The sequence below is a fragment of the Gorilla gorilla genome, chromosome 3 (genome assembly GCF_029281585.2).
Source record: "Gorilla gorilla gorilla isolate KB3781 chromosome 3, NHGRI_mGorGor1-v2.1_pri, whole genome shotgun sequence".
Taxonomy (NCBI): domain Eukaryota; kingdom Metazoa; phylum Chordata; class Mammalia; order Primates; family Hominidae; genus Gorilla; species Gorilla gorilla.
In genome coordinates, this window is record NC_073227.2 from 205,153,861 (window position 1) to 205,179,829 (window position 25,969).

The 25,969-nt window shown below is 43.0% G+C and overlaps 1 protein-coding gene across 3 annotated transcripts in view; it reads right to left on the reverse strand.

Annotated features, from left to right (window-relative positions):
* ENPP6 (ectonucleotide pyrophosphatase/phosphodiesterase 6) overlaps nt 1-25,969 on the reverse strand; it is a 185,026-nt gene that overhangs the window by 44,593 nt on the left and 114,464 nt on the right. For all 3 annotated transcript variants that reach the window (XM_063705663.1, XM_063705664.1, XM_031010562.3), the window contains one exon: nt 20,454-20,633. In XM_063705663.1, coding sequence (XP_063561733.1) covers nt 20,454-20,610 — 157 coding nt within the window. In that variant the 5' untranslated portion in view covers nt 20,611-20,633. The remainder of the gene's footprint in view (nt 1-20,453; nt 20,634-25,969) is intronic.

Sequence of the window (25,969 nt, forward strand, 5' to 3'; positions counted from 1 at the left end):
CACACAGTTGAGATTTTGATTGGGATTACAGTGAATCTGTAGATCCATTCTGAGAAAACTGATAAAATACTAAGACTACCAGTTTATAAACATATTTTTCCAATTATTTAGGTCTTTTTACATTTCTCTAAATGCTTTTTGATATTAAGTTCTTGAGCCATTTTTATTAGATTTATTCTTACATCTTTCATGTATTTGAATTTACTATAAATGGTATTGACCTTTTAATTTTTTCTCAGTTTTCTGTTGATACCAATACAATAATTTTTAAATTTTGAATTTATATCAAAATGTCTCTTATTAATTCTAAAAGTGAATTCTTTGGGGTTTTTCCAAAACAGTCATCTGTGAATAATGACAGTTTTTTGCCTTTTTAATTGTTTTGCTTTTATCCCTGTCATCTTCCCCTGCTCCCCCGAAGGACCCTCCAGTACAAAGCTAAATAGAAGTCATGCTAGGAGGCACCCTTACCATAGTCCTGAACGCATTTCTCCATAAACTATGATGTTTGCTGTCATTTTTTTTTTGGTAGATATCCTTTATCACACTAAGGGTGCAGTGTACTAATTACCCAACTTTATTTTAATAAATCTAGTTTAGGATTGTATCAATTGCTTTTCATGTATCTACTGAAATGATTAGATGATTTTCTCTTTCATTCTACTACTGTTGTAAATGATATTGATTGATTTTTTTTTTCTTTGAGATGGAGCCTCACTCTGTCACCCAGGCTGGAGTGATTTTTAAATGTTAAACCTGGGTTTTCCTTTTATAAACCCAATTGGTTGGCATATATTATTCTATTGATGTATTGATAGATTCAGGATGCAAATACTGTTTCTAATTTTTCTATCTATGTTCATGAAAAAGGTTGTCTTGTAATTTTACTTTGTTTTAATGTCTGTCACATTTTTGTATCAAGATTACACTAACCTCATTATGGAAGTGATTATTTATTTATTTATTTATTTATTTATTTATTTATTTATTTTAGAGCTGGTATCTCACTATGTTGGCCAGGCCAGTCTTGAATTCCTGAACTCTGGGGATCTTCTTGCCTCAGCCTCCCAAGTAGCTGGGATTACAAGTGTGCACCACCATGCCTGGCTTGATTTATCTTTATGCATTCTCTGGAAGAATTTCTGTAAGATTGTTGTTATTTTTTCCTTAAATGTTTGAAAACTTCACTAGTGGAGTGTCTAATACTGGGTTATTTTAGGAATGGTTTTTAAAGACTTAATTTTAAAACTGATACAGAAGTATTCCAATTTTCTATTTCTTTTTTTCTGTTTTGGTGATGTTTCCCCTAGAAATCTGTCTGTTTCATGTGTGCTTTCAAATAGATTGGTGTACCATTTTCACACTGTATTACTGGCTTTTTACGGTCTACAGGTTCTCTGTTGATGTCCCGTTTTTCATTTTATTATTGGCTATTTGTGTCTTCTCTCTTTATTTCTTTATAAGCCTTGTCAAGTTTTCATCCATTTTAATAGTTTTTTTTCCTGAAAACAAATGTGGCTTTGTCAGTTTTCTTTGTTGTATGTTTATTTTCTATTTTATTCATTTCTGCTCATCATGATTTTCTTCTTTACATTTGGGGATAATTAAATTTGCCTTGAATTGGAGACAAATAATTACTTTTGGCCTTCTTAGCTAATGCATCTTGTATGCCTGTTAATTTCCTTTTAAGGATGGCTTTAGCTGCATTCGTCTTATGCCACTACATCATAAGCAGCATTTTTACTATCCCTCAGTTCAAGATTTTTCTAAGTTTTCACAATTACTTCTTTGAATCAGGAGTTATTTAGAGGTCTGGTTATTTTCCAAATGTATGAGGATTTTTTTATTTTTATTATTGATTATTGTTTAATTACATGACAGTCAGAGGACACAGTCTGATGATTTCAGACCTTTTCAATTTGTTGAGAAAGGTTTTATGGCTAACATATGGCCATTTTTGATAAATGTTTCATGTATACTTGAAAATAATGTTCATTCAGCAGCTAGGTGCAGAGTTCTAGTAAATTCAATCAGGTAAAAATGTTAATTATGTTATGTAAATTTTCTGTATCTTTCTAACTTTTTGCTCTCTTACTCTATCAGTTATTGAGAAAGATGTGTTTAAATCCACTATTATTGTGAATTTACCTGTGTCTCCTTTTAGTGCTTCCCATTTTTGACTTATTTATGTTGAGATTGTATAATTAGGAACATTACAGTTTAGAACTGTTACATCTTCTTAGCAGATAAAAATTGATATCAACATGAAATGTCCTTAACTTGAAAACATTCTAGCATTAGAGTCTACATTGCCTAATGTTATTATAGCTGCACCAGCTCTCTTAGTGTTTTGTGCAATGTGTCTTTTAAAAATGCTATTACTTTCAACTTTCTGCATACTTATATTTAACGTATGTCTTTATAAGTAGCCTATATTAGTTTTTGGTTTTATCCAGTCTGATGATAGTCATTTTTAAAGTTAATTTCTATCAAAATTTAACATAGATGCAAAAAAGTGAATAATTCATAAGGGTACTGTTCAGTGAATCGTTAAAAGGTAAAGGCAGCTGTGTACTGAGCACCCACATCAGAAAACAGAACACGGCCATCACGTGTGGGCACCTTTTCATGCTCCCTTCTCATCACTGTTCACCCAAGGGTGAATACTGTTCTAACACTGCACATTAGCTTCACCTGTTTTGAGTTTTATGTAAATGGAACACTATATAAATTCTGATTCATTAAAATATTTAACAAAATATTAGTAAAAAAATTAAAATTTACATTTAATGTATTTTCTGATATTTTTGTGTTTAAATCAGCCAATTAACTACATTTTGTATCCATCACACGTTTGATAGTTTTTCCTCTCCTTCTTTAATTTCTTTTGAATAAAGTACACATTATTATTATTGTGCCATTTCCCTTCCTCTATTAGTTTGCTATTTGTATACTTTGATTAACCTCTTCCTTGCAAAGGGCCCCAGAGATGATAAAAATGGAAATATTAGTCTATTAAAGTCTATTAGTCTATTAAATTTTATATAAATATAAAATTTATATTAAAATATAAATTTCATTCCACAACTTCCCAGAAAATACAAGAACATTCAGACACTTTAACTCTGAAATTTACATTTCTCCCATCTTCTGTGCTTCTATTGTCGTGTACTTTAATTCTCTACAGGATTTTAATCCAAAAAAGGGATTTTTAGTATTATTATTTATTTAAATTTACCTACACACTCACCCTTTCTATTACTCTTCATTTCCTCCTCCATCTCTGTGCTTCCATCTGTGATCATTTTCCTTCTGTCTAAAGAAGTTAATATTTCCTTTACTCTAGCTGGCAATGAGTTCTCTCAGTTTGCTATCTCTATATTTTCTATGGTTGCTGTCTCAGTTTACTATGCTATCATTTTTGAAGAATATTTTCACTTGATATAGAATTTTACATTGATCACTGTTTTCTCATATCATTTTGAGGATCTCATTCCATTGTCTCCTCGGGTTCAAATATTTTGTTGGAAAGTCAGCTGTCAGTCTTATTATTGCCCCACTGAACAATTTTCTCTGGCTTCTTTTAAGATTTTCTCATTGTCTTTTGTTTTCACCAGTTCTGAAATCCATGATGCTCTTTCCTGTTTCACAGCACTTCTTGAATGTATGGTTTGGTATTTCTTGTCAGTTTGGGGAAATTCTCCATTATTATTACTCAAATATTACTTCTGCCCCATTTTCCCTCTCCTGCTGTGACCCCTTCACTATATCCCGCATGTCTCTTACATTCTTTTCTGCCTTGTTCATCCTTTTGCCTCTTCACATTGAAGCTGGATAGCTCTGTCTTTATTTCTAGAGTTCCCTTTGTAAAAAAGATTTTAATTTACTACTGCAGGTCTCCATTTTGTGATTTAGTATTTTATCAGAGTTCTTTTTGTTTTTCTGAGATGGAGTCTCGCTCTGTCACCCAGGCTGGAGTGCAATGGCGCAATCTCAGCTCACTGCAACCTCCGCCTTCCAGGTTCAAGCAATTCTCCTGCCTCAGCCTCCTGAGTAGCTGGGACTACAGGCACCCGCCACCACACTTGGTTAATTTTTGTATTTTTAATAGAGATGGAGTTTCACCATGTTGGCCAGATTGGTCTCGAACACCTTACCTCAAGCAATCCACCTGCCTCAGCCTCCCAGAGTGCTGGGATTACAGGCGTGAGCCACTGTGCCCGGCCTATAGTGGTTTTGGGTCTATTCTGCTTTTTTTCTCTCTCTTGGTTTTTCAGTCAGGCCTTGTTTTCCTACAATCTGTTTTTTTTAATTGAATACTACATATTCTATGCATAAAATTGCATATAAAATAATATATGCATATATTATATGCATAAAATTGCATATAAAATAATATATGCATATATTATATGCATAAAATGCACTTAACAGGATATGTAGTTATCTTCTAGTGAGCACACAGTTTTGCTCATGGTGAGGATTTAGGCTATGAGCAGACTACCTTAATCCAGAGTGGATTGTCGAGGATTAAGATGATTTGAAGCTTAGCTGTGTCTTTATGAAGGCTTCCCCCTTGTCTATTTCTAGCTTATTCTTACTGCTAGGGTGTTGCTTTTTACTGTTCCAACTGAAAGTCTGGATTTTTACTAGATTTATTTTCCTTGGTGGGCCCTGAACTCCAATTTTTGTCCTTTCCCCTAACCAATAGTGCTGCCATGTCTCTTGACCTCTCAACTGCTGCTTTTGTGATCAGCATTTGACTGAAGGAGAGATGGGTACCATTGCTGGATGCACCTCTTTCTCCAGGTCTTGGCATGTCTCTGGTCCATCACATGCACACATGCACGCAGGCCAGCAGCTTTTCTAGTTGTTCCTGGAGAGATGCATTGTTTCAAAACAACTTAGCTGGGCATTGTACCAACTAGAACCCCACATTTCAATAAATAATTTTTAAACATAAAAGGTTACAATTTTAGAAATTATCTTTACATTTTACTAGAAATGCATGTCTTAATGAAAGAAGTAGGTGTGCTTTAAAACATTAATTTGTATATTCATAGATAAATATGACTGATTTCTAGAATGAGACAAGTTTAGAATCAATGCTATTTCTAATCATTAAATGTAAGTGCTGAGAAAGTTGTTCACATAAATAAATATATAGAAATAGAAGGAGTTTTTGTACCAATGTCATTTAATTCTTTGAACTGCTTCTTTGAATGCCAAAATCACACAGTGATCTATCATCATGCATTTGAAAACAACATTTCAGCTGACAACTCAATTAAGTTTTTCTTAAATAATTAAAAAGCAAGCACTGGAAACATCTTTTCTTTTAAGTTCTGTTATTTTGTTACTGGATTCACTCACTTTCCAACATTTACATCAATATTTTGAACCATCTGTCTGGTGCTAAAGGCATTTATATACCATGTCAGTGCATCTTAGGAATATTCTTGATGAGTGAGAGGTATCTTTTTCTTACATATAACAGGAAAGAACATTTTTTAGTCAGGATGACTTTAGCAATAGGTATGGACGTTGAGGATCTTAGAATTTGTTTCTTTAAAACTAATCTTGCTCTTGGAAATCCCTGGGAATTAAGTCTGAAGACTCCTGAACTCAGAAACTAGGCAGCAGAAGCTGTACTCTATGGGAACTGTGATATCCTGGAAGCAATTGGGCCCGAAGTGATGTTGACAGTTGGAGGTAAGAGGTGAGATCCGTCTGACAGTGGCATAAGGGATTCTCTTCAAGGTTATCCCCCAACTAAAGCTCTATGTGCAGAGCAGAGAGAGGAAGAAACTTCAAAGCCGGGGCAAAGAGGACATCCTAATTACGATCTACTAAGATGATTATAGACTCAGATAATGGGGTGAGAAGGTCCTATCTCCACCCATCAGAGGTGCTCTGAATGCAAGTCCTGCAGACACCGTTCATTTGGGTGGAAGTCATGTGTCTCTGAGAAGGGATGGGACTGCAACCCAAGTGGATGGAGACTGGACAGGTGCAATCCTTCTGCTCCGTCTCTGCAGAATGGTCTCTCCGCAGTGAAATCCCAAAAGGGAAAACATCTGCCCTTACCTCTAATGTTAAAACCCAGCGTGAATAAATGACTGGCAAGGCAACGGCCAGCAATAAATGACAATGGCAAAGAAACAGAGCGTGGAAGAGAGAGCAGTTTCAGATTCAGCAAAGTTTTAGAGGGAGCAAAGTTAATTATTCTGAGGTGAACTTTTTTTTTTTTAGTTTTTTTAAAAATTTATTATTATTATACTTTTTTACGGTACATGTGCACATTGTGCAGGTTAGTTACATATGTATACATGTGCCATGCTGGTGCGCTGCACCCACTAACTCGTCATCTAGCATTAGGTGTATCTCCCAATGCTATCCCTCCCCCCTCCTCCCACCCCACAATAGTCCCCAGAGTGTGATGTTCCCCTTCCCGTGTCCATGTGTTGTTCTCATTGTTCAATTCCCACCTACGAGTGAGAATATGCGGTGTTTGGTTTTGTGTTCTTGCGATAGTTTACTGAGAATGATGATTTCCAATTTCATCCATGTCCCTACAAAGGACATGAACTCATCATTTTTTATGGCTGCATAGTATTCCATGGTGTATATGTGCCACATTTTCTTAATCCAGTCTATCATTGTTGGACATTTGGGTTGGTTCCAAGTCTTTGCTATTGTGAATAATGCCCCAATAAACATACGTGTGCATGTGTCTTTATAGCAGCATGATTTATAGTCCTTTGGGTATATACCCAGTAATGGGATGGCTGGGTCAAATGGTATTTCTAGTTCTAGATCCCTGAGGAATCGCCACACTGACTTCCACAATGGTTGAACTAGTTTACAGTCCCACCAACAGTGTAAAAGTGTTCCTATTTCTCCACATCCTCTCCAGCACCTGTTGTTTCCTGACTTTTTAATGATTGCCATTCTAACTGGTGTGAGATGGTATCTCATTGTGGTTTTGATTTGCATTTCTCTGATGGCCAGTGATGGTGAGCATTTTTTCATGTGTTTTTTGGCTGCATAAATGTCTTCAAATACCTAGGAATCCAACTTACAAGGGACGTGAAGGACCTCTTCAAGGAGAACTACAAACCACTGCTCAAGGAAATAAAAGAGGATACAAACAAATGGAAGAACATTCCATGCTCATGGGTAGGAAGAATCAATATCGTGAAAATGGCCATACTGCCCAAGGTAATTTACAGATTCAATGCCATCCCCATCAAGCTACCAATGCCTTTCTTCACAGAATTGGAAAAAACTACTTTAAGGTTCATATGGAACCAAAAAAGAGCCCACATTGCCAAGTCAATCCTAAGCCAAAAGAACAAAGCTGGAGGCATCACACTACCTGACTTCAAACTATACTACAAGGCTACAGTAACCAAAACAGCATGGTACTGGTACCACAACAGAGATATAGATCAATGGAACAGAACAGAGCCCTCAGAAATAATGCCGCATATCTACAACTATCTGATCTTTGACAAACCTGAGAAAAACAAGCAATGGGGAAAGGATTCCCTATTTAATAAATGGTGCTGGGAAAACTGGCTAGCCATATGTAGAAAGCTGAAACTGGATCCCTTCCTTACACCTTATACAAAAATCAATTCAAGATGGATTAAAGACTTAAACGTTAGACTTAAAACCATAAAAACCCTAGAAGAAAACCTAGGCATTACCATTCAGGACATAGGCATGGGCAAGGACTTCATGTCTAAAACACCAAAAGCAATGGCAACAAAAGCCAAAATTGACAAATGGGATCTAATTAAACTAAAGAGCTTCTGCAGAGCAAAAGAAACTACCATCAGAGTGAACAGGCAACCTACAAAATGGGAGAAAATTTTCGCAACCTACTCATCTGACAAAGGGCTAATATCCAGAATCTACAATGAACTCAAATAAATTTACAAGAAAAAACAAACAACCCCATCAAAAAGTGGGCGAAGGACATGAACAGACACTTGTCAAAAGAAGACATTTAACCGAGGTGAATTTGCATGGGAGCTTTGTTTTGTTTTCTCTAGTTTTTATCTGATGGAAATCAGACTGGAGGGGGAGTGTTGTGTGAATCCCAGGAGGCAGCTGTCTAATCAGGAGTCTGTGGGCCCCTCTCCTGTATCTCCCACAGGCTCAATCTGTGAAGTGGGCGAGCATTGCTCAACCTCGCAGGCTGCCGCCTCCGGGCCATTTTCATGACTCCACAGGGAGCATGGAATCTGGTCAGCTGAGATCTTGCAAGTCCCCCCAACATGACTGAGGAAAGCAGGGCTTTTTGAATCTCTGCCTCAGGGATCTGTGGGGAAGGCGGCAACAAGGGTGATGGGCTGCCTTTCACAATTTCAAACATTAATCAGGGACTTGGGGCAAGATTTTGGTTTCATGACAACTTTGAGGGCGTGGTTTAGCTTTATTCTGTCTTGTTTCCTCATCATTCCCAGGGAACATTGCAGGGAAATGCCCTTAATTAGGGCTCAGTTTTTAGGACCTCCTGTTATCTCTGTCTAGAGTCTGCCTTCTTGCTGGGTATTCCCATCTCGGGCAGTCTTCTACATCCTGATTGGAAAATAGAGCATTAGTGAGAACTTAAAGGACAACCAATGACAGCTGTCACTAAACCCATAGGCTTTTGTGCAAAATAATAATAATAATGATGATGATAAGGTATTGCTTCTTCAAAACATATAACTTCCACCCATTAGAAAATTATTTTGATATACTTATTTTTTTATAACACTTTTTTGGCTTGGACCAAAAATTGTCAACACAAATATGCAAATCTGTAACGTCTACAATACGGATGATGCCCCCCATAGATGTGGCATCCTGTGCAATTTACAGCTTTCACAGCTGTAGTTGCCATCATACCTCAAACCCCTTCATCTACAGCTGAGAAAACAGAGGCCTCCTATGGGAGAGGTGAACGTCCCAAGGTCTCCCAGCCTGCCAGCCATCGGGTCTAGTTCTGGTACTTTCCACTGTGCGCACTGCCTTCCTGAAGGAGACTCGCTTCCTGGCAACTCTCTCCAAGGACCGCCAAGTTAAGCCCATAAAAATTACATTTCTCCAAACTTCCTAGAGCCTAGGTTTCCCCTTCCAAGTGTAGCTCCTGCTGCCTGCCAACTTTGACACATCTTGTAACAATAACCCCTGTGCGCTGCATTTTATGTGATGCGAGACAGGTGTGCAACTGTTGAATGCATGTCTCAAGAGGGCTTATTAAAACAGCTAAGCCAATTAACTCTCTTAGAAGCATGTAACCTTTTCCAGGAAAATACATCTGAGGCACAGAAGCTTGTGGGAACAAGTCCTTGGGGGAAAGCATGGCCTTTGATCTCAGAGACACTTTTTCTGGGGTCGGCCTTGCCCACGGGGCTGGGGGACCTTTGGCGGTGGCTCCCTTCTGATGCAGGGAGGAAGAGGGTGGGCTAGCCTGAGCACAGGGTGACTCTGCAGACTGGCCTTGTGTGCAGGGGTGAGAGCAAGCTGAGGAAGACAAATTAGATGAGAACCAACTCATCCATTAGCGCTGACTCTGAAAACTCAACTGAAAATGACCTACTGGGCACACAAAGTGACTAATAGGAAACCAAGATGAGAGGGAACGTGTGCCGTACCCAGGCTGAGTCTCAGCTTCAGGGAGGCAGATGGTGAAACTACAGCCAGGCATAATGAGGCCAAAGGCCGCGCTTTCATCTCTCTATCTGCTGGTTAGCTTTAGATCAGGAAAAATCCCTGGTCCAGGGTCAGCGACTGCACTTCTTCCAAGTGGGACCAGGTGAGAGGAATGAATGACCACGACTGGAATTACGGCCCCTACAGGCCACTTGACATAAGCGATCCACAGGGTCTTTGCGTCTGAGGCACGTGCCTCATGACCTTCTCAATCTTGAAAGGATTACAGTGACTCCATGCTTCCCACAAAGGAAGCCCTCTTGACTTTCTGCACCACACGGTTTTCCTGACCAAAGCCTCCTTCTCCGAGGAGCTGGTTTCCTCGCATTTGGATCACAGCAGACTGAACCTACCCGGCATGCAACATGGTGACAAGTCCTTTAATGCAAAGCTCATCAGGGTTGCTGAACCTCTTGCCCCTGTCTAGGAATTCCTTCCTCACCCCTCCAATCTGAATCTCTGATTCCCAAGTCTTACAAATGGCCTTATCCCTTATGTCTACTGGGGTCTCATGGTCTCCCAGGCTTCTCAGGTGGTTCTGAGCCACTCATAGGAAGAGCTGAGGCAAGGAGGGAGCAGTGTCTGTGGGCCCTGCAAAGCCTCTTCTCTGCAGTTTTTGGGCAGCAGCCCGGCACCAGCTCTCCTGGACTAGCCAGTCCTGTGGCCTTGTCAATCAGCTCCGCCTCTGCCTCAGTCCTGTGGGTGAGCCCTGAGACATGACACGATCAGGCTCTGTCCTCCTCCCCTTCTCCATGGACCTCGTGGCCTCTCCCGCTGTGCGTCCCTTTCCTGGGAGCCCCGCTTTCTGTCATTCATAGGCCCTCATGGCCAATCCCAGAATTCTCTGGGCAATCTGGAACATGGCTCCTGCTGCCCTCTGCACCTCTGCAGCCCAGTGCGGGGTCTGCAGAGAGGGGGAGGGAAGAGCAGAGAGAGTCTAAAGGATTTCTGCGCGCCTCGCAGTGAGTGAGTGGCTGCATGGATCTGGAATCCATGTTCTGGCTTTTTAAAAAAACATCTTCTGCCCTGAAGTTCCTCAAGTGCCCCAGTGAAGTGCTGGAAACACTGTAGCCGAACAGGAGGGACAGGCAGGTAGGGGGCGCAGCTGTCTGCACACCAAGGGCTCAGGTGAGGCAAAAGTGCCACCTCTCTGTCCCACCACAGCGAAGTCCCTCTAACAGACGCTGGATCAGACAGCCAAGGGCCCGCAGACTCAGCTAGGAAAGGTGCAGCAGAGGCTGGCAGGGCCCCCCGGGCCCCCAAGCCACCTTTCTGCTCTAGGAGGGGTTTGGTGCTGACACAGAATGGGGCCTAGGCCTAGGAGGAAGGCATATGATGCAGAAAGGGTGCAGGCTGCCCCACTCACCGAACACCCCAGACTCTGGCATTCTCCTCTGAGGGCTAATTTAATATGTGGGTACCTACCTGGAGCCCTCTTCTTTACTTTGCCAGGAATCTTCCCCCCAAATCCACCACCCCCAGATTGTGCTCTGGGGAGTTGGGCTGGCACAGCTGGGAAGGCCAGCAGGAGCCCCAGCAGTGCCAGGCCCTCTCCAGACCTGGCCAGAAACCAGGTCCCAGTGCAGGGACCTCGCAGGCGGGACTGGGGTCAGACAGCCCCAAACGGCAGCCTCGCCACTCACTTTCCTCTGCGTGTTCCCTCAGACTCCATTTCCCCAGCCCTGTGGAAGGGATCGGGGGCAGCCTTTCCCCTGGGGTTCTCTGGAGAGACCCCTCTTTCTGCAGGAGTCTGGAGCAGCCAAGGCTTCCCAGGGAGCCTGACGTCAAGTCCAATGGCCTAACTAAGGTAGGAGGCAAAGGGAGGTGGCAGGGCCGCCTCACCCAGCTCCTGAGCGCTGCTACCAGCGCCTGCTCCAGGTCAGATGGCACTCTCCGTGGGAAGGAACCTTCTTCACCCTAAACAAGCTCCGAGCAGGCAGGACACTGGAACCCCAAAATCAGCCCAGAGAGAGGCCTCAGGATGTGTAGCTGGCACTCGACCTTGAGAGCAACAAGGTCTTCCTCACTGGGTCCCACCCTGGGGTACAATCCTGTACTCATTGTTCCTTTATGTACTGGCACTGAGGACTGTTAGGATGAAATAGTGTGTGGCCTGACAGCCCACGGCCCCGGCCCTGGTTGAAATCTCCTGATCAGGTCAGCGGAGGACAGAGGGCACTGAGGAAGGAAGGGCAGGCCCTGGGAAGGATTGGGCCCAGCAGGGCAGACCAGGTGGAGCGCCAGGAGGAGGAGGAGGTGAGCAGCCTGAGAAGGGCCTTCCCGCATTCATGCGCTGGTCTAGCCACTGCCTCAAGGAGAGACCCTGAAACACAGTTCACTTGTTCTGATTTGCAGGCATCTGAGTGCAGCGTTGCATGTGGAACGACTCGCTCTGCCTAGGGAACGTCAGTCCTTCCCGAGTCCCTTCAGCCTTATCTCCTCTCTTCCACCCTTCCTCCTTCCTTTGCCTTGCTGCTTCCCCCCTTTCACCTCCCTGCCACCTTTTCTTTCTTCCTTCCCTTCCTTTCTATCCTCTCCCCTTTTTCTTCTTCATTTTTTCCTTCAACATGAAAGCATCAAATGACACATTTTGTTTTCCATTCCTGAGGCAGCGCTCAATTAATTTTAAGAAGTGGTCACAACACAGCCGCAAGGAGACGTGATGAAGCCTGAGGTTGGTCTCCTTTGCCCACTGCACGCATTGTGCTGTGATGCAATTGTTTTCGACACACCTGGCTACATAATTAGGCTCTAAGCTCCTCGGTGGCAGGGCTGTGGCACATTCCGACTGTGCCCCATGTACACAGGCCACACAAGAAAACCACCATGGAATGAACACATCAGTGAACAGCATAGGCAGTTGATGTCCAAATTTCTTTTTCAGAGAAACTCTTTTCCCAAAGAAGTCCCAGCCATCTCCTGCCTCTCCAGCCCCTGAGCCACTGCAACTTGACTGGGAAGCTGAGGGCAAGTGAATGCAGTTTGAAAACCTCCGATAGATGTGCGATGCGTGTCAGGGAATTCCTTACTGTAAACCCATAGGGGCCAGTGACTGCCCAAGAATAAATGGAGTATTATGCAGTTGTGTTGACACAAATCTGGAACAAAGCAATCTGGCTGGAAATAATTTGGTTAGCACACCAGTTTGGTCAAAACAATAATTTGGTTTAAAAGGAATATTCATGACTCTGTGATTTTAAGTTTTTCTTTTTCTTTTTTTGGTTTAGTTTGTCTGCTGTTACTTACCCTGTCCTCTCTTTTTTGTGTATATCCCAGTTCATTTTCAGCCAATTTTCAAGGGTTGACTAACAATGTTTAGAAATTAGTTGAAACGGCCAGGCGCAGTGGCTCACGCCTGTAATCCCAGCACTTTGAGAGGCTGGGAGGAGTGGATCATGAGGTCAGGAGTTGAAGACCAGCCTGGCCAAGACGGTGAAACCCCGTCTTTACTAAAAATAGAAAAATGAGCTGGGCATGGTGGTGGATGCTTGTAATCCCAGCTACTCGGGAGGCTGAGGCAGAGAATTGCTTGAACCTGGGAGGCAGAGATTGCAGTGAGCTGAGATTGAGCCACTGCACTCCAGCCTGGGCGCCAGAGCGAGACTCCGTTTCAAAAAAGAAAGAAAGAAAGAAAGAAAGAAAGAAATTAGTTGAAACAACCTGAATTGTTTTTCTTGCTATAAAAACAATGCATCCTTGCTACACAAAGTCAGAAATTATAATGTTAAAGAAATGAAATAGCCGCAAAGTCCAGAGCTGGCCGGGGTGCCCCGTTATTAAATGCAGATGCTCTTTTTGCAGCTCAGCAACATTAAATGCTCACGATGCCCACTCTGTCTTGCATTCTTTTGGCCTCTGGAACAAGTGTGTGTCAACAGTTGTCAAGTAGTGTCACTGTCTCAGGGAAGCCTCTCCCTGCCTCTCAGATGGGATGGGGCCCTCATCAGATGGCTACGCAGAGAGTGATACTACCTCCCCTTGCTTTTCACAGCTCAGCTGGGGCTTCTCCTGCTTCTGAAGCCTCTCCTCCTTGGTGTCCTTTGCAGGCTTACCCTCCTCCATCTGGTTACTAAAAATTAGATTTCCTCAAGGCTGTGTCCAGGACCCTTTTTTCTTTCCAGTTCTGCACTCTCCCTGGGTAAACTTCTCCATTCCCACAGCTGCATTGACCTCTGATGTGTCATTGAGTCACGTCTTTGTATCTCCAGCCCTCTTCTCTGAGCTTCAGACCTGCTGGCTCGACGTCCCAGAGCCAACTCCGAATTGACGTCCCTCTGCCTTCAGACTGCTTCTCTTTCAGCTCCACCCGATTCAGTGAAGAATCACCATCTATGCAGTTCTGTGAGCAAGAAGCCCAGGGCCATGCCTGTCACCGTCCAATCCCTTACTCCCAAATCCAATCCATCAGCAGGTCCTGGCAGTTCCGATTCCTAAGTGTGCCTCCAACCCAGCCATTTCTCACCACCTCTGTTGCCCAGTCTGAGCGATGCTCACCTGCTCTCCAGGTTTCTACAGTGACTTCCTGATGTGTCAGTCGCCCTCATTCACCCACCCTGGATGCCTCCATTCCATTCAGGCTGCAGCCGGAGTAGTGCTTCAAAATGCAAGTATGATGCCATCACGCTCTTCCTTAAAACCTTCCAGTGACTTCTCATTCATCTCACGATCAGAATAAATGCTTCAGCATGGGCCAGATGCTCATGCCTGTAATCCCAGCTCTTTGGGAGGTTGAGGTAAGAGGATTGCTTGAGTACAGGATTCGAGACCAGACTGGGCAACATAGTAAACCCCCGCCACCCCCGACCCCATGCCCATCTCTACAAAACGTAAAAAACTTAGCAGGGTGGGGAGGTGTGCCCCTATCATCCCACCTACTTAGGAAGCTGAGGTGTGAGTATCCTTTGAGCCCAGGAGGTCGAGGCTGCAGTGAGCTATGATTGCACCAATGCACTCTAGCCTGGGCAACAGAGAAAGACCCTGTTTCAAAAAAAAAAAAAAAAAGTATTCAGCTTGGCTCTTAGAGCCTGGCCTGGCCTCAGCCTCTCTCCACCTTATCCACACCACACCTCTCCTCCCTTCTTTCAGTGTCTTGAAACTTGCATGCTTCCCACCCCATCCAGGGCCTTAGCACCTGCTGCTCCTTGAGTCTGGGGTCTCCTTCCCACCTTACCCATCCCCTCGTGTCACTTTCTAAGGACACCTTTGTTAACCCTCTCAGATGGAGCTAGACTCCTTATTAGATGATGTCATCATGCTTACTTTTCATTATTGTACTTTTGATAACTGTACTTTTAGATTTATTTTGATAAGTATTAGATCATCTATCTCCTTCACCGGATGGTAAGTTCTCAGGAGGGGGTGCAGGTGAGGAGGGTCTGTATCTGCTTTTGCTCATGGTTGTCTCCTGAGAGTTCATTCCAAGGCCTTGAGTCACACCCTTTAAAGATGTTTTGTGAAGAAGTGGATTTGCCATGATTTGTGAAGGTTGGAAGTTCGTCCCTGGATTTCTCTTTAAAACTTTCTAATCAACATAATGGATGCTGCTAAAAACTATGCACTCTTTTGGCCAAGATACCATCCTGCAAAGGGAGATTGGATGTGGTTAGACAGCTATAAAAACTTTTGAACACTGCAGGAATCACTTCTGCAGACAGCAGTCCAAAGAGGCAGCATCTCCTCCATTTCTCTGCAGCAGAAATGGTCGACGCCTAGAAACTCTGCAGAATGCTTTTGAAGATCATTTTGTGGAGACAATCTCACTCTTGAGATGTGAATTTGCAATCCTTTTCTTGCTGACACAGACAACATCAGCGATGCAGATCTTGCCGAAGTTACTGACAAAGGAAATGATGCAATGTGAATTCAACCCAAAGAGGCTTACAGAATTTTGACCCAAGCCTGCCCTTGCCAGACATTAATTGCAGAAGCTTAGGTTTCATTTGATACTTTGATGAGTTTTTAACACATTTCTATTGCATTAAAAAACCAAATCAATTAGCTATCATAGGTATGTGTATGTTATCACATCAAGGACCGCTTGGCAATCCTCAGCATTGTAATCTCTTATACTACATGAGAACAAAAGTGTGAGTGTAGTGGATGTGGATGCATTCTTCTGGAAAGACGTTTACAGTTTTTATCAGTTTCCTAAAGAGGTTCTTGACTAATGAGGGCAGGAACCAGCAAATTATGCCTTGACTAAGGCCTCTTCCGGTCCTAAAATTACATAAACCACAAAGTCTAATGCCAAACTGGTAATGTTATTTAAAAAATAGTGGCTATCCAGACCACTTGTGTTTGCAATGTTTTGACATCTGCCTGAAAAAAATTCCAGTTTTTATCCAGAGGATTGGTGTCACATGCCTAGAGGCCGTGACTTAGCTATCAGGTTTACTCACGCCTCTGTATGAGCAATGCTGAGCTCCTAATTTTCCCTGTGCCTGAGCCTCTGCTTCTAAGGTCAGCCTGACTGAAGGTTGTCAAGGACCTACCATGGCAGGAAAGAGAAAAAGGCTGTACCTGATCCATAATTCTTCACCAATAGCCACTGCATGCCTCCTATTATCCAGATGATGTCACCTTGATTGTAACAAGCAAAACTTGATAGAAGCTGAGTCAAGTGCCCACCCACTAACTCCCCACTCAGCCCACTGCTGGAAAGTGTGGGATTGGAAACCAGGTGGAAATGTGTCTTTCTCTACATAGAAGGTGTCTTATTGGTCTGAAGGCCTGCCCTGGACAGGAAGAGGCTAGGAGAAGAGCCCAGACCCACACGCAACACCATTCCAGGAGCATACGGGTGGTTGCATCCAAGTCCTCCCTGCTGCTCGGCTGTAGGGAGTTAACATTGCAAAATGCATGGTGGGAGATGTGAACTTAGAACTCCAAAGAGTTTTAAGCACGGACTCTTAAAAGGTTGCTATTTTTTATTCCTTTTTTGTATTTTATAATAGTCGTAAGAATAAACTTAAAAACCGCTGCCACCATGTAAGGTAGCCCTGCTTATCCAAAGAAATCAAGCTGCATTTCTACACCATATCTTACTATTCTCCCATATTCCCTATTTTCCCTCCTTCCTCCCATAGTTATTCTCTGCTTTGGGTTCTTTCCAATATGAAGTGAATGTTGGAGTCTCTTCCTCACCGCCCCCAACCCCTGCCAATTCTTTTAACATTCAACTAGAAGGATAGGGTGGAGGGATTAAGTGAGTGAACAACACACACTCAGCTCTTACTCCTTGCAGTACACTACTGGGTCATATATACAATTTCTGGCTGATTTGGGGGGCCTACCCTGACTTAGGGCCTGGGATCATTTCCAGAGGCATATTTCTCCCTGCACTCCAATGGCAACATTGGGTGGGGTGCTAAAGGGCCTGTTGAACTATATTAAATGCCTCAAGACTTGAGGTGGAGTATGTTGGACTCTTCACTGTGGGTCAATTTTTCAGCCTGCTGCTTTATCTACCTGACAGGAAGACTTGAACTAGTGCCATTTCTAAATTGCACTTCTAAATATTGACTTAATGGCGAGACTCAGCGTGTCATAACCCAGTTCACTAGAGCAACGAAGATTTTCCAGGCCTCACCGAGAGGTCTGTACAATATCCTGTGGGGAGTGGAGAAGGAAGAGGAGGATTTAAGAAGAAAAATACAATCAAGTTGTGTTTTGAAGAAATGCCCCTGCACCTCACTTAATCTTGCAGAGACACATGAGTGCTCACTGGGCTATTGGCTGAGGCTGGAGGGAACCAGGGTAGACAGAGAAAGGATAGCAGCAACCAGAAATACTGCAGCTGCCCCCCAGGAAGATGAGAGGGTGCCAGGGCACACCTTGCTGGGCTGGCAGCAGAGACAGCTGGCTCTCTGAGAGTTTCATTTGAGTATCCAGTTTAGAAGGACTAGACAGTGTCTGAGAGACTAGAGACTTTATTCTATATCTATGAAGACTTCAGCACAGCCAGATCTTCAGAAAATCTTCATTTAGGTCACTGAGGAAACTCTAGGAGGCTATCTTTATAGCTTCTTTCCTCCTGAGAGTTAACACTATAACTGATCTTAAGGCATTTTTGTCACATCCCATTAGCTGTTAGACTGTGAATCAGAGGAAGATATTGGTCCCTTCTTGTCCTGAAGGAGCTGTTTTGGAGGAGCAACAAGATATTTTTCATGCAAATTAGCTCTCAGATTTCTTTAGACACTCAGTGCTATATAAATTTATATTCTCCAAGAGGAGATAAAGGCCTGGAGCAGTGGCTCATGCCTATAATCCCAGCACTTTGGGAGGCCAAGGTGGGTGGATCACCTGAGGTCAGCAGATCAAGACCAGCCTGGCCAACATGGTAAAACCCTGTCTCTACTAAAAATACAAAAATTAGCCAGGCGTGGTGGTGCACACCTGTAATCCCAGCTACTCTGGAGTCTGAGGCAAGAGAATCACTTGACCTGGGGAGGCAGAGGTTACAGTGAGCAGAGGTCACACCACTGCACTCCAGCCTGGGCAACAAGAGTGAAACTCTGTCAAAAACAAAAGGAGATAAAGCACAATAATAATACCCTGTACTGCTGCGGGGAGAAGTGTGTGCAATACGGCGACTGCCCGTCAGTAGGATCTCCCCCCACTTGGCTGTAGCACTGGCATCCTGGCTGCTGAAAGGCCCTCTCCAGGAGATCTTATGTAGAGGGGGCTCAAGGGTTGTTGGCAGGAAGGTTTTGTGTGTGAGGGTGTGCTCTTCAAAGCAGGAAAAACTTAAGTTCTAAGATAGTGAAAGTCAAACTATCCAGATATCATGGAAGATAATCCTCATGGTATTGGCCACGTTCATCTTGATGGTCCTTAGATTTGTTTCCAGGTGGTCCCTAATGCAGTGTGCCAAATCCATTCCCTCTGCTATGCCTATGTATGAATTTGTTGATAATAATGCCTCTGAGAATGACCTCAAAGTGCAACAAAATCTTTGTGCTTTGACCTCATCACACTTGCTAGAAGAGTCAAACTCACCCCTGGATTTGGCTCCTCTAGCAAGCCTGATGAGCCTGCTCCGTGCAGTGACTTCCTTCCTTAAATCTAGTCCAACTCCACAAAAAGTTATCTCCTTGTAAGATAATGGAATCCTCCTAAACTCTTCCTCTTCCTTTGCTCAAAGGTGTCTTGTGTCAGCCGAGATGGCTGCTATGGGAGGAATCTTAGGTGTCTTCTGAAGAAATTGTGATCAACCCCCCTGAAGCTGTGTCTGCTGGGAGAACCTATGCTGGCTATGTCTTTGTTGCTTGGCCCAGCTGTGAATTCATGCAGCCTGCCCTGGCCTTCAGAAGCTCACCTGCGGGTGAGGCCACTGCTCTGCAGCAGCTTGTAGGGCACGTGCCACGCCGCACCGCAGCTGGGTGGTGGGCTGTCCTCCGTGGTCTCCGTGTGTCTGTGTTCCATGTACCTCTGAGAGTTGCATAGCCTGGAGTGCCCCAGCAGCTCCCCACACGCCCACCTCCATCCAGCATCCTCCAAACTCCTGCTGAAGGCCCACGCAATCCTTGTGGGCCTTCACCCCCTCTCCACTGCCCCCTCCCTGCAGACTACACATCTCACAACCCACCGCCCACTCACAGACCCATCAGGCTGCCGCTGTCCTCAATCCAGACCAGTTCGACCCCCTCAGCCACTTCACCCCATCTCCTACAGGCTGCTCTTCATTTATGCCTTCAACGTTCTAGGCCTTCCCTGGTATCTTCCTCCATAATGGCCATCATCAGGATGACACCATTGAGAATTAGGAAAAAAGTGTCTATTGCCACGGGCGTGGGAAAGGTAAACTGACCACTTACCTAAATAATGAATCCCACCAATGGAAAGACAATGGGAAGTGGGTTGTATTGTTATCACTGAATCCTCTCATCCTTAATGAAAGATATTCAGTGACCAAGATGAGGGTGTCCCGAGGACTTCTCACAGCAGCCGAGGCAGTTTGCATGGCTACTTACCTCGTTGACCTAGGATGTAGCACGGGAGTCTTAACACAAAGGGACTTCATTTCATGGACTACCAAAAAATAGTGAGTGCTTTCAATTCTCTTTTCAATATTTTAGAGGAGCTCAATGACGTATGGAAATGGTACACTGTTTTTTTTTTTTTTTTTGTAAAGCAAGTAAGCACCCTATAATTTCTCTCTCCTGTATATCTAACATTTTGCACATGAAAAAAAGCAAGCTATCCTTTGGTATTTGCTATGTCAAGAGAATCAGGAAATAGCATTATCTCTGGTCTGATGTTAGAGAGTTAAAAACACATTTTTCAAAAATGTGCCCATAAGACATATTTCTTTTCTTTTTTCTTTTTTTTTTCAAGATTGAGTTTTGCTCTTGTTGCCCAGACTGGAGTGCAATGGCGCAATCTCAGCTCACCGCAACCTCCGCCTCCTGGATTCAAGCGATCCTCCTGTCTCAGCCTCCCGAGTAGCTTGGATTACAGGCATGCACCACCACCCCGGCTAATTTTGTATTTTAGTAGAGACAGGGTTTCCCCATGTTGGTCAGGTTGGTCTCGAACTCCCGACTTCAGGTGATCCACCCACCTCGGCCTCCCAAAGTGCTGGGATTACAGGCCTGAGCCACCGTGCCCAGCCAATACATATTTCTTAAATAAAGATCCCATTTTCCAAACCACGGCTTGGTCTTCAAACAGTAACTTGACACCGACTGTCCTCGGAGACTGTATGATGATTTGAGATTTGGAATGGATGTTCACACACTCACCTGGCCAGTAGTACATGTAGACCTTCCTTTTGGCCTTGGTCAGAGTGACCCACAGAGGTTCTGATCCATTCCACCAGAGAGGCATTAGGCTGTCTTTGTTGACGCCAATGTCAAAGGACTTGTTGGTGGTGGGGTCCCACATGTAGTTCCCGATCATCTGATGGACTTCACAATGGCGGCCTATGTCAATGAGAACACAGCTGTCAGTTTACGGTTCTGGTGGTTTCTATTTTTATCTTTGTTTCTTGATCATATAAGCCATTCGTGCTCGTTCAGGAAGTACAGAACAGCATAAAGATTTGCTTTTGACTTTAAAAAAAATCAGATTTTTTTTTCTTAAGCTGTGCCATGAAGGTAGACAATCCAGTTAGATGTCCACTAATTGATGGAGGGTGGGGTCATTTAGAGTGATGTCACTCTGTCAAGTCAGCTGTTTTAAGTTACACTGAGGACACTGTGCAGAGCTTGAAGTCTAAATATGAATTAGCATGGACATCTGTGGATGCCTCTGAGACTTGGTCTCAGATTCTCACCCCAGAGCCCTCTCTGCACCCTCCAAACCCTCCTCCCGTGAGATCAGCAATCTAGCTGTTATAGCGTTTATTCTTTCCTTTCTTAGATAAGAGGAGTTGTTGCTTCAGCTCTGAACAGTGATAAAACCTATGACATTTGGAACAGAATGGCGAAAAATAGATTCAACTTTGAAAAACAAAGCAGGAAAACAACCCTTCAAATGCAGTGTTATACAGAAACGAGGGCTGGTTCTGTTGAGCACAGCTTAGTCCCAGAAGACAAGCCAGAAGTGAGAGACGCAAACGCTTGGACTCTTTTGAAACATTAGGCTTAAATTATTTATTTTGGAGCAATCTGTTACATCTTTAAAGTAAAAATAACACAAACATTGGCAAGTGCATCAAAAATTGCTGCAATTTTAGTGAGCGTCATTTGGCACCAGGATGAAACATGCTTCACTGAGCTCGCTAACTATGCTTAATCAAGTGGCTTTTCTTCTTTGTTTTACTGTCGTTGTTTCTTCTCCCCACCCCCTCCCAAAATTTTATTTTTGAACAGAAACAAAGAAAAATTATAAAATACTATTTGGAAAATAGACACTAAAAATATCAAATGGAAAAACCTTTCATTTCATCCCAGAAAGCAAGGCAGGCCACAAACTATGCTACTATGCTCCCAGAGATCCCAGCAAAAATGGTTTTCACCCAAAGCTGTAGAATTAGTGTTTTGATCTTGACCAAAACTTTCACATTAAAAAGATTAATACAATTAAAAATAAAATAAAATTAAGATGTTGAGCAATTTTGGCAATGGTTAAGGAAGTTATTTTATTTATTGTTTCAACTAACATGTATTCAGTGCTCTTATATATATAGTCCTATGTTTTGTAGGCTGTGATAGATGTAGAGATTCCAATCTGAATAAATGCCGTGCCCATCCTCAAGAGACTTGTAATTTAACACTCAACAGAGGGTCCTCTGTGTAAAAGAGCCAGGCTTCCCGGGGCTGGGTCTGAGAAGGAGGACAGGTTGCAGCCACAACTTCAGAATTATGATGACCCTCGCTCACCCTGTTGCAGAGGATAATTCCTAGTATGTTCTCACCAACTCATTAAAAGTAGGGTCCTAATCTTATTGGTCCAACTATATTATCGTTTTTAGTATATGAAAATTGAATCATATTAAGAGAGCCCCTCTTATAAGTAAAAGTACTTATCTATTTCCTTTATTCAAAATTTTGCATTCTGTGTCACAAATTGTATTATCCTAATGATGCTTACTCATCCTTTCACAAGGCAAAATAACCATGATCATATCCGCAGGAAAAGGCCTCCTTCATGGACAGTCTTTCCTTATAGATAGATGTTCTCTGATGCCCTTCCAAGTGCAGGAGGTTATCTCAACTGCAGCTGGCGTGCAAAGAAGCTGAGCAAATGTGCAAAATTGGAAGGGGGTGTGGGAAGCATCATTCCTGAGGTCAGGAACCAAAGAAGAGCCTCTGAATGAATCATCAGGAAAGGACCAGGGATATCAGACATGGGAATAATAGGGAGAGATGCCGAGTGAGAGGGGTGGAGGCATCTCTGCTTCCAAGCTTGAATTGTTTGGACCATTTTAGAACAAGGCCATGAAACCCAGAGATAAATGGAGTCTTCACATTATGTAGTTTTCACAAGGCTGCATACAAGGAATCATGAAGCAACAAAAAACAGTTTTTAAAGTACATATAATCTATACTTATATATCTCAGAAACCCCATATCATTTGGTGAAAATTTCTCTCTTCTCTTCAACACACATATTTAGCACTCTGGACTCTAAAGTGTCCAAACTCACTCATTTTTCTTTGTTCTCTGCTCTCTGAGTAGAAAATTATAAGGAGCCTCTTGTGGATTGCAGAGCTGTTGTATGGCTGGATTGTGTGTGTGCATGCATGCACAGGTGTGAGAGAGACAGAAACACAGAAGGAGACAGAGAGAGAGATGGAGAGAACATTCTCCCAGAGAATTCCTATAAGGTGGAGTGCTTTCAAGAAGGTCACCTCAGACTCCTGTGGAGAAAGTTGGGTTTCTTCTTTTGGTGGATTTAGCCCTGAGCTGAGATGGGAGGGTATGCTGTCCCCAGGGCTTCCTTTGCTCTGGGAAGAGCAGCCTTTCCTGGAAGCCGGCAGGAGGAAGCTGCTTCAGATCTTCTCCCGCCTTCCCATGAATACAGTAAGGCTGCAGTCTGTGCTTGGAACAGTCGAAGTCGACTCAGACTCAAGCTGATTTCCCTACCAACCCTCTGCCTCTCTTGCTCTTTCATTTTTATTGCCTCGGTAAAATTGGTGGCTGAAAGAACAGAACAGAACACAATGTACTGGCTTCTGCAGCCCACGAGCTCTCATCTCCATATTCCTGCCTGACCCATATCTATTTTTATACAACTGCAGTTCTGGGTTTTTCTCTGGTTGTGCTTTCCAAACAGAGCTTGGATGTGGTTTGGTTTTTTGGTCTCTTTGCTCAAGGCTTGAGTAGAAACTTTCCTGACATCCTCCAACACCACAATTGCAGGTGGTTTTCAGGTATGATGTAAGGAATGTCTACTGCTCTTCCTCCTCCAAATGACTACTCTGGGGGCTTTGAAATATGTGTTTGCCTTTCTCAGAGAGAGCTCCTGGAATCGTTCCCATAGCTAGAACTGCTGTATGAAGGGGGTGGGATATGACACCTTCAGTGTTCATTCCACAGAGTCTTACTCAAGTGTGTTCGACGTAGTGACCATCACAAGAAGTTTCTTAGCAAGCCCCCAGAAACTTCTGCACCATGTTATATGTTTCATCTCAGAAATGGCTGGCCTTCACATCCCGTGAGAAGGTAGAGGATATGTCCATCTTACCTATAACTCATGGTCACAGAGACTTTCTCTTTGATTTCTGAGTCCTCTGCTCAACTAGACCCAACCTTGGGCTTCCTTCCTTTTTCTTGTAGAGTCCAGGTTGAGCAAGAATCCTGCTAAGTCAGTTTAGTGATAATCCTCCACGCTTGGTGTCTGACCACCCTCAATATCTCACCACCCTGCCTGCCTTCAGCAAGAGTTCTGTTGAGTAGATCTAGCCAGAATTCGTTGGCCAGAATCCCTTGATGTTTCTTCTTAGTAGTTTTGCATCCGCTGACCCCACCATGTTCCTTGTCTGTCAATCTCTACTTGTTTGTTGTACTTGGAGCGGAGCCCAGTCTCTCTCCCACTGCTGGATCCCACTGCAGCATCCTTCCGTCTATCACAGTGGTTCCTCCTTAAAGAAAGTTAGCCTTACCATCTTTAACAAGCATCATAAATAAAGTCGTTCTTTCTCTTTCTTTCTTTCTCTCTTTCTTTCCTTTTCTTTCTTTCTCTCTTTCTCTTTCCTTCCTTTCCTTTCTTTCCTTCCTTTCCTTTTTCTCTTTTTCTTTCTTTCTTTCTCTTTCTTTCCTTTCTCTCTTTCTTTCCTTTCTTTCCTTTTTTTCCTTCCTTTCCTTTCTTTCCTTTCTTTCCTTCCTTTTCTCTCTCTTTCTCTCTTTCTTCTTCCTGATCTCACTTTGTCACCCAGGCTGGAGTGCAGTGGGGCAATCACTGCTCACTGCAACCTCGACCTCCCCAGGTTCAGCCTCCTCCTCAGCCTCCCAAGTAGCTGGGACCACAGGCATGCGCCACCAAACTTGGCTAATTTTTTTTTTTTTTTTGTATTTTTTGTAGAGACAGGGTTTTGCCATGTTGCCAAGGTTGGTCTCAAACTCCTGGGCTCCAGTGATCCACCCGCCTCAGTATCCCAAAGTGCTGGAATTACAGGCATGAGCCACTGTGCCCAGCCAAGTTTCTCTTTAACAGTGGACATCTATAAGGTTGCTACTACTTAGATTTCAATCAGTCTTAATTTTTTCTCATTGTTTTCAAACAGTCAATGTCAATTCCTTTTATAGTTCCTTACCTCTTTTATTCTTTTTGCATCCACTCAACATGTATTTATTAGATAATGTTTGCATGCTAAGGATATAAAGATAAAAAAGAAATGGTCTCTGTCTTTGGCTCACAGTCTGCTATGGACAATAATATGGCACAATGGTTAAGGGAACGAATCTTGGAGCCAGATTGCATAGGTTCAAGTATAAACTCTACTAATTACTGTCTGCATGATCTTGGACAAGTAGCTTAGACTCTCTGAAGCCTCCACTGCCTCATCTGAGTAATGGGCATTGTAACAATTATTGTGAACAGTCATCCCTTTGCATGGCAGTGTCGAACCATAAAAATGGCTGTGCAAGCCAAAACCATGAAAAGCTATCTTAATAATCAGCGGGGTGGGGTGGGGGGAATAGGATTGTTCTGTGACACTTAAAAATGTTTGTCAAAATATTGAAAATTCTCCTACTCTCAGTTATACAGGAAAATGAAGGAAGAAGTGTACAATTACAATTTATTAGTATTTTATAATTTACAGTATTAGAAACATGGAGAATTAAAGGGCACTATTTCTTTGTAAGAAATTTATGAAGAATGCTTTGAATAGTGCTTGGCTTCTTCTTCTAGAGATATAACAAAATATGAGTGAACATCTTTTCTATGCCTTAGGGAATTGTTATCTTCTTTCTAAGTTTAGATTGGCTTTCGACATCTTATCCTTTGTGCTTTCAATGTCATAAAATAGCTCCAGGGGTTCTTTAATGTGAAGTTTTTGCTGGTGTCACTTCCTCTGGGACAACTGCATCCTTTTTTTCACAACTTTTTTCTTCATTTATGTCAATAAATTCACCATCACTAAGGTCCTTGGGCTGCATACCGAGAGCTTTGTAAATGATGTCAGTGTCAATATTCACATGGTCAATGATCTCTTCCATAATTCCACTTACATTTGATTCAAATCCTGCAAAGTTATTTTCCAGTACAATAAGAGTTTCTGCCATCCTCCATGCATATTACTTGCTCTTCCTATCTGTCGTGATGCTTGAATGTTTCTGGCTACATGTTTTATGTCATAGTTCTTCCAAAG